At 39.7% G+C, this 8,208-nt stretch overlaps 2 protein-coding genes across 4 annotated transcripts; both read left to right on the forward strand.

The window, feature by feature from the left end:
• The first annotated feature begins 2,756 nt into the window (after positions 1-2,756).
• pafah1b3 (platelet-activating factor acetylhydrolase, isoform Ib, gamma subunit) lies at positions 2,757-6,019 on the forward strand. Of its 2 annotated transcripts, none has more exons than XM_083918557.1 (6): positions 2,757-2,785; positions 3,067-3,160; positions 3,569-3,658; positions 3,771-3,887; positions 4,041-4,163; positions 4,598-6,019. In XM_083918557.1, the coding sequence occupies exons 2-6, from the start codon at positions 3,080-3,082 to the stop codon at positions 4,856-4,858; spliced, it is 672 nt and encodes a 223-aa protein (XP_083774683.1). In that variant the 5' UTR covers positions 2,757-2,785; positions 3,067-3,079; the 3' UTR covers positions 4,859-6,019. The 2 variants fall into 2 exon arrangements, with proteins under 2 accessions (XP_083774683.1, XP_083774682.1); XM_083918556.1 differs by lacking the exon at positions 2,757-2,785 and adding an exon at positions 2,796-2,856 and having other exon boundaries at positions 3,072-3,160.
• Positions 6,020-7,183: 1,164 nt separating this feature from the next.
• Positions 7,184-8,168, forward strand: LOC310950724 (uncharacterized protein). Of its 2 annotated transcripts, none has more exons than XM_083918676.1 (5): positions 7,184-7,257; positions 7,346-7,393; positions 7,480-7,581; positions 7,716-7,790; positions 7,991-8,168. In XM_083918676.1, exons 1-5 carry the CDS (start codon positions 7,194-7,196, stop codon positions 8,101-8,103), a joined length of 402 nt encoding a protein of 133 aa, XP_083774802.1. In that variant the 5' UTR covers positions 7,184-7,193; the 3' UTR covers positions 8,104-8,168. The 2 variants fall into 2 exon arrangements, with proteins under 2 accessions (XP_083774802.1, XP_083774803.1); XM_083918677.1 differs by having other exon boundaries at positions 7,480-7,560.
• The last annotated feature ends 40 nt before the right edge of the window (positions 8,169-8,208 follow it).

The raw sequence follows: 8,208 nt of genomic DNA on the forward strand, positions 1-8,208 counted from the left end.
ATACTCGGCTCCTGTGAAGCAGGAATGACGCTTGAAAACGGTGCATCTCTCCTTGACGGATAATGACAGCTACTATGACAGCAGTTTTGGAAATGTGATGTGTCTATACTGCTTTGGTGGCGGCAGTGATGACGATGTGATTTGGACGTTGAGGCTTCTTTTCCACCACATCTCACTTGACTCCTCTCCTTGCGGCTTCTCAGTCGTTTCATTTTCTGCTGCACGCCTTTCTTACTATAATTTGAACATTTGCCGTCTGCAGTAAATCTGTTCACTGGGCAATGGTTTTTATTTGTTGTCTTTAAAGGTTTGTTTGTAAAATGTAAGCTCCTTCCTTTATCTGATAAAGCCCTGCCACACACGTGGCTCATGCTGCACCAGATTCTGTAGAAAGATAGCTGCAGTTAGTCACTCCAGGAAATAAAGATAATACAGCTGCATCTCAGTGATGTCACCTCTTCCACTAGATTATCAAGAACATTATTGTTTAATGACTGTGGCTGAATCCAAATGTTGACCCTCTGTGCTTGGAGCCCTCATGTCCTATCAAAAATATGGTAAATACCAAAAGTCAACGTGAAAATTGCACATGAATACCCCCTCATGTGGTAATTTCCACTGGGAAGCTCGTAGAATATTTTGATACACAAGTTGCAGAGATGAGATAACCTTTGACCTTTTCAACATGGCGGAGCACAACGCGAGAGTCTACTTTATTAAAACACTGTTTTTGAGCTGGTAGGGAAGATTATGTTTTTCAGATAAGGGGAAACCAAGCTTATATAGTTAAAACAGAAATATTCGCTATCTCTTTTGTCCACTAAAAAAATCTACTACTCACGATCTATTAAAAATTCAGCCGTTTGTGTTTTGAAAAATCCTCTTCTCGCTGGAGCTGATGAATTATTCTCCCCAAGTAACAGGTCAGTATCATAGACTCTATAAAAAATGGATGTAGCATACTTGATCCAATCGTACTCACCTACGGGAGTCGCCATATTGTCAGACTTTGACTCCGCCTCATTCGCTCTTACCAAAAGGCATCGATGTCACGTTGGGGGGAGGGAGATGCGTCCATCCGACTGATGTATACCTCCGAGGAGAAGGGAGGGCCAGCTGCTAGCTGTCCCGCAAGAGGCTGTGCCCCTAATTATTCCTAAACTTTAACCTCCAATAAAATAAAAACTAGCCTGACAATGTTTTTTTTGTACCAGGCCTTGAATAGGTTTAATCATGCTGTGAAAACAGCCAATTTAGGCCTATTGGGGTCAATAAGAAATTGCTCTATTGTGCAAACTACCACAGTAACCACTCAGAGAACTGCAATTTTTGGCACTTCTGTATTGGATCAACCAGGAAGTTGCTGTGGTGGGGGCTTGGTCAGGATCTATGGGTCCGCCATGTTTAATGTCACTACGACAACAAACCCACTTGAACACAACTCACTGGTAATTTCCAGTTCACAAGTGGAAAGGAGCATCTTTCCATAGCACATGAAGGCAGCAAGAGACTTTGCAGACTTTGATCATTAAGTGCATACCAAATGTAATCTTCTTAACAGTTTATGTCATGATATGTAAAATCTGAATTTATGTAAGAAGAGTCTCATATTCACGTAATGAGGATCCTCATATTGTAGGTGGTCTGATTTATTTTCTTTGTTCATTGAAAATCAGCCTGACTAAAGGACTTTTTACATGAAATGCAATTTTAAAAGGTAATTTATTTGCATGTCATTTAAAAACCCATCACTAAAACAATCTGAACACACGCACAAGGCTAAATTTCCGTCATTCCTGGGCAGATGTTACTGCTCAGACATTTAATTTCTTGTGTGTCCCAGCCTCCTTCCGTTAGCCTTGAATTAACGTTAACTGTTGGCTAGCAAACCGGTGATGTTAACGTCAACCACCAGGTGCACTTTAACTTGAAGTACACGTGTATGAAGTTATAGTATTCAGACAAAGTAGCTAACATCGACTTTAAGTACACGTCATGCGAAACAGACGGTTAACCTGTCAAGAAACATGTGTACGTAAACTTTAAATTATCATTAACAGCGCCGCTTACCGACAGTCGTCTTCTGTCCGCTTGCAAATCAATCGTTGCTGGGCAACACGTCGAAGCTAGATTTTTTTTCCTGTTTTTTTTTTATAAAGACAATAAACACGAGAGAGAAGAATAAAATAACAAAATAAAAAAGTAACAATGCCAACAAAATGAAAAGGAAAAAGAAACAAAGTTAAACGCTAGGAGGGATAAAGATTTAAGCAAACACCTTTGGGGCAGTACAACCTGTTTCAGCTTTGTTTGATTTATATTTAAATTTAAGTGAGTGTTGGGCTGAAATAATGAATGGCTTTAAGTAATCAGTAAAAACAGGGAAACACGGCTTCTTATTAGTAATATTATTTTTCTAAGGGTCCAAATACATTATTCCAATGCAAAAGACCAGATTCTCGTCAATATTTACAATGCGTTTCTTTGCGCAGCTCGAGCTCCCACGAAACACCAACGAGCAGGACGAGTCCACTTTACACAGACGAGGAGGTAAAACTTGTACCATCTTTTAAATTCCCCATCACTCGAACCAGGTTTTATTTTTTTAAATAAAGGATGGTCTAAAAATCCAACATAAAGCACATGGTACTAATAAAGCGTCGGGATATAATAAAATAAAAGAAAACATCCACGTTGTGCCCGTGAACAACAATGGTACTGGCGACTAGAGTGAAAATTTACTTCCTGAAGCTGAATTGGGAGATGACGATTTTTTGATTTCATGGTAGCCTATGTTCATTAATATCTCTAAATGTAGCCTTTTAAAAAACTCTGCTTTTTTTGCACAATACAGGCGTGCGTATATTTTAATATTACTCCGTGTTACTGGTTAATATCTCTTGTTTAACTACATAAATCTTGTGTTTCAGCAAGTAGGCTTAGCTACTGTGGCTAATTCTGCCAACCTCCTTAGATTTAGCTGCCAACTGCGGCTATAAAAGGTTAATTTCTCGGTTCGATTCCGTTGTAAATAGCACCAAAAACACTACGTGACTGCTTTCCCAGCACAGATAGAGTCATGAGTGCAGAAGACCCTAACCCAGCCGCCACACCCACTGCCCCCGAAGACACCCAGGGAGATGGACGATGGATGTCTCTGGTGTGTGAAATAATATTATTATTAATATCATGAGTTTTCTATCACTTGTTCCCTAGGGTTTACATAGATGCAGCATAACAACATCCATTAACTGCCTGGGGTTTCCAGCCTGCATTGCTAATTTATAGTTTTGTGAATTTAAGGTTCAAAAACATATTTTTCATTCATTTTGATGACATAACTGTATGGGCATGATGTTTTGATTGACATGGCAATGTGCACTGATATTCGATCCATTGATAACATATTATGTCTTGTATTCAAGTTGATTTCTTCCCATTTCCATATCTAAATAGCAAGATGTATATACTGACATTCTCCAATATTGTGTGTCTGTATTTATCATGTAAGGTTTCAAAAATAATTTCTAAGTCTGTATTATTTGTCTTTTCCTTTTCCTCTTTGTAGCACAACCGCTTCGTGTCTGACAGCAAAGACAAAGAGCCTGATGTCCTGTTTGTTGGAGACTCTCTTGTTCAGCTCTTGCACCAGTTTGGGGTAAAACATAACATTCTGGTTGTCTTTATAGAAGTTTATAGTTTGTCTTGTTCTCATCTACGTACGCACCCTTTTTAAATTGTGTGAACTTCAACGCGTGGTTTGTCTGCAGATATGGCGGCAGCTGTTCTCTCCTCTACATGCCCTCAATTTCGGGGTGGGTGGTGATGCAACACAACATGTGCTGTGGAGACTGAGCAACGGCGAACTGGATAACATCAGCCCAAAGGTCCGTGCTCCTGCCAAAAATAGAGAGAATGATGGTGCATGTTTACTCACACACTAGACTCATTGTTATGTTTGTGCTAAAATCCAAATCCCAGGTATATTGACGACCCTTTCCTATCAATAACGTGCATTCTTTTCTCTTTTGTTGTTGTAGGTTGTAGTGCTGTGGGTAGGCACGAACAATCATGGTCACAATCCTGAACAGATCTGTGGAGGGATCATGGCTATTGTCCAAGTCATCAAGAACAAGCTGCCCAACGCCCGCACACTTGTACTTGTAGGTTTTTTTTTCTAATGAATTCCTTAAAGGAAGAGTTAATCTACTCACCCGCATGTCTGTTGAAGATGACAAATGAACTTCATACAACCATCAAACTGCAAAGTGATTCAGAGCCTTTTACTTCCATCTCAGCTTTGAGAGATTAGTTTCAACAATAGACTACTGGACTGTGTGAACTCTGTGGAGATATGATACTTTTCACACTGTATTTAAAAGGCTTTACTTGTCTTGGGGAGGGCTGAGATGCTGTGCGTTGGGTGGGGTTACAAACTTCATTGGCGTTTTAACCGACGTTGGCGAGAAAGTAGTGTCTGAGGAGTTTGAATATTAAACAGTTTTTACATTGATGCATGCATTTCTATGAATATTACTAAAATAAAACAATCTAAGAAGTGTTTTTAAACATTAACATCCATACATCTGTTTTACAGAGTATACTGCCCAGAGGTAAATCGCCAAACCCTCTGCGGGAGAAAAATGCCAAGGTGAATGAGCTGGTCCAGGAGGCCGTATCGTCCCTCCCCCACGCTTTTTACTTCAACGTGGACCCAGGCTTCGTCCACTCCAATGGCAGCATCTCCCATCAGGACATGTACGACTACCTTCACCTGACACCTCAGGGCTACCAGGCTGTGTGCGAACCCCTGCACGCCCATCTCAAGTCCATGCTAGATAAGCCTGCAGAGAACTGAGCAACCAGGGCACTAACTTACACTACCACAGTGGTCCTCATCCCTGTTTCCAAAGAGCATCACACTCAACTTATTAACAGCTTGAATGAAGGATAGAATCAATTACTTGGGGCTAAGAGCTGCACAAATTATTTGTTTAAGCCCTCTCCATGGCCAGGGTTGGTGACCACTGTTACAGATAATGGGACCATAACGTTTATTTTGTGTTTATGATACAGTCAGAAATTAAATGTGCTGTGCTATAGAGAGACAAAGTCTTGCCTCAATTCCTGGTTATCACCTGTTCCACTAGCTTTTGGTTCTTGAAGTAGTTCTTTCTATGAAATTATTATTAAGTTTCTCTGCCACATGATACGCATGATGAATTTGATATGGGGAACTCCCTGTCTGTCATCCAATGTGATCTGAGCCACACAGTGAAATGACATCTGAAGGGACGACACTGGAAGACTAATGAAGATTTGCTGTGGGTCCAAACATTAGATGCTGCAACTTGTTAAAAACTTTATTGCCCCCACTGCCTCAGATCTCATCCATGGCAGGTTAATTTACCTGTCTTTTCAGAAAGAAACAAAAAACCCATGACAAAATGCAATGTCTGCCCGAGGCTGCTGGAACAGGAACTAGTAGAAAAGGACTGTGAGACTTTGGCTCTTTGGCCAGGATATGTCTGGTAAAAAGAAAATATGAGATCAAAAACTGCCCTCACCAGGAAATTTCTGTAATTCCTTATTTTGGTTTCTGAGTTTCACCAAGTTCCATCTATTTGGTAATAGCTTTATTTACTCCTTTGTGGTGTCTGGTGTCTTTTGTATATGTTAATTTGATCGACCATTACTGTTTACTTGCCTTTTATCATGTCACATACTGTCTCATTATTGTCCTGTACCTTTTTGCTACACCTATTGTAACAGCAACAGATTATGACATGAGAGGCTGTGTTTTGTTGCAAATGTAAGTATTTGATTAGGTTGTGAAGTTGTATAGATATATCTAAAGTTGCTTGTGCTTCAAGTTTAATCTCATCTGCAACATAATGGCCAATTTGACCATTTCAAAAGGCTTTACTTCACACTAAAATGCTTCTGATCCCCCTGGATAAGGATTGTGCTGCAGAACATGAATTATGCTTAAGGATGGCTGATTGTGTAAGTGGTGAAAGAACACATTAAATATGAACAATGGTTTCAGTGTCCCTTGACTGATTGATCAGATCTGCGTGCAGATATTCAGTAAGAAACGGGTGCATTGCTTCATTTAGACTGATGACTTACCAGCAGGTGAATTATGAGTGTTCATACATAGATTAGATCAAAAACAGATTTATTTTCTTTGGTTGACTGGTTTTGTTCCAGTCTCAGACACGGTTGTGTGTAGAGCTGCATTTCTGTAACTGTAGGAGGGGGAACAAGTCCTGCTTTGCCCTAAAGCTGAAACCAACAGTCAAGACACCTACAGTAACAAAATACATCATTCAGGCCTCGATAATAACACTCATGACCTTAAATGACACAGTCAGTGGCATCTCTGTTGCAGCGGTGTTTACAGGGCTGATAACGAGCACCCATAATTGCCCATCTGTATGGCATCTAATGACTTGGCTGGGAATTTATAATTCACAATATGTGACTTTTCAGTATTATGTGGGCAGGATTCGTACACCTTTTACAAAGTCAAATTCAAGCTTCCCCAGCACCTTACAGCTGTGGTAAATTACATATTTCTACAAATACATACACACGTATTTAAAATTATTATTTCACTTTTTTTAATCACGATAAAGACATTCAAGCACTTTCAAGGTCCATTTTCAAGCTTCTTACCACACCATAACTGTGGTAAATTAATCACGTTAAAACACGTTATTACGCTATAAACAACTAAAACTGTGGTTTGTAACACCAGAAGAACAATTTAATTACATTTCTATCATACAGCTATTTGTTGTGAAAGAAATGCGAAAAGCATTTTCAAGCACTTTATCCAAAATTCCAGCAGATTTCAAACCTTGAAAACACAATATTAAAATTCAAGCCTGTTCAAGGATCTCAAGCACCCGTACGAACCCTGTGTGGGTCCTTCACTTTCTCACAACGATGATTCATTACGCTATCTTTTTGGCTAAGGTCCTTAATTCCTGTTGTTCACAGAGTCACCCACTGTGAAAGGTGCCGGTTGGGCAAGCTTCATATAACTGGCAGTGGATGAATGTGCCACGGCTAAAGTTTCAGACATCAACACCGTCCTTTACACAACAACCACCGTCTCATTTCCCTCGCAGAGGCTGAAGTTAGTGCATGTGAGATTTCTTTCCTTGGACTGACTTGACTACAACATGGGATCAAGGATGTTTCTGCTGTTGGTTTTTCTACTTCTTGTATTTACTGATCACAGCCAAGGTATAATCCTAACTCTACCACAATGAGACAAAGTCTAAAAGTAAGTTTACTTCTGTGCATTTTATTGTGATATCTTTTTCTCCAAAAGGTGTTCCTGAGACACGTGAAAAATCCTTGATCGTCACATTCACTGATGGTATGCGAGATTGTTAAATAAAACACATTTTCAACAAGTGGTTAGTTAATTTATTTTGATTAAGTTTGATATCAACTGTGTCGTAGCCTCTGCCGTTGGAGAACCACTGACGACTGCAAATCCAATCAACATCCCAAGACAGCACAGCAGACTGTGTAACTGTAGAGGTGAAAGCAGTATCATCAAGGGTATACAGTGAATAAAATACACATCCAGTCTTGCATCTCATCAGTTTATATGTAAGCAGAGTCTCATTATTAGCAGAGTGCATTTCATCCTAACCCATTCTGCTCTTTTGTCCGTGTGTATTTGGGTCACCCAGGGAAGGGAAGAGAGATGGTGAACACACGCTGCCTTTGTCAACAGTTTGGCAGACGCAACGGCAGGCATGGAAAATGTAAGTTACATATGGTTTTTGATCATTATAAAATAATTGTCATACCAGTAATATGTTAAATCAGTCTTGTATTGAGTAACTGAAACGTTAACAGAAGTTAGGACTCTCCAAAAGTGTTAACTACAGATCTGAGAATATTTTGGACCTCTTTCTTTTCTTACCCTAACTCTTTGTCTGTCTGGATTCATTCAAACCACAAGTGAAAGTATTGTGCCAGAGGGAAAAAAATAAGAATCTGAAGAAGTGCAGCAGGTTTTCCAAACCGAAGAAGGGCGGTAACACCAGGAAGTTCGGCCCCAGCGTCCCTATATGAACAACACTAAGAAGCACTACATGTCCTTATGTGTAGTGATGCTTATTCAATAATCGCTGTCATACATATTTCTTTTTATACAAGTTGCATTTTTTTTTAAATCAG

Source organism: Echiichthys vipera (assembly GCF_963691815.1).
Source record: "Echiichthys vipera genome assembly, chromosome: 8".
NCBI classification, from domain to species: domain Eukaryota; kingdom Metazoa; phylum Chordata; class Actinopteri; order Perciformes; family Trachinidae; genus Echiichthys; species Echiichthys vipera.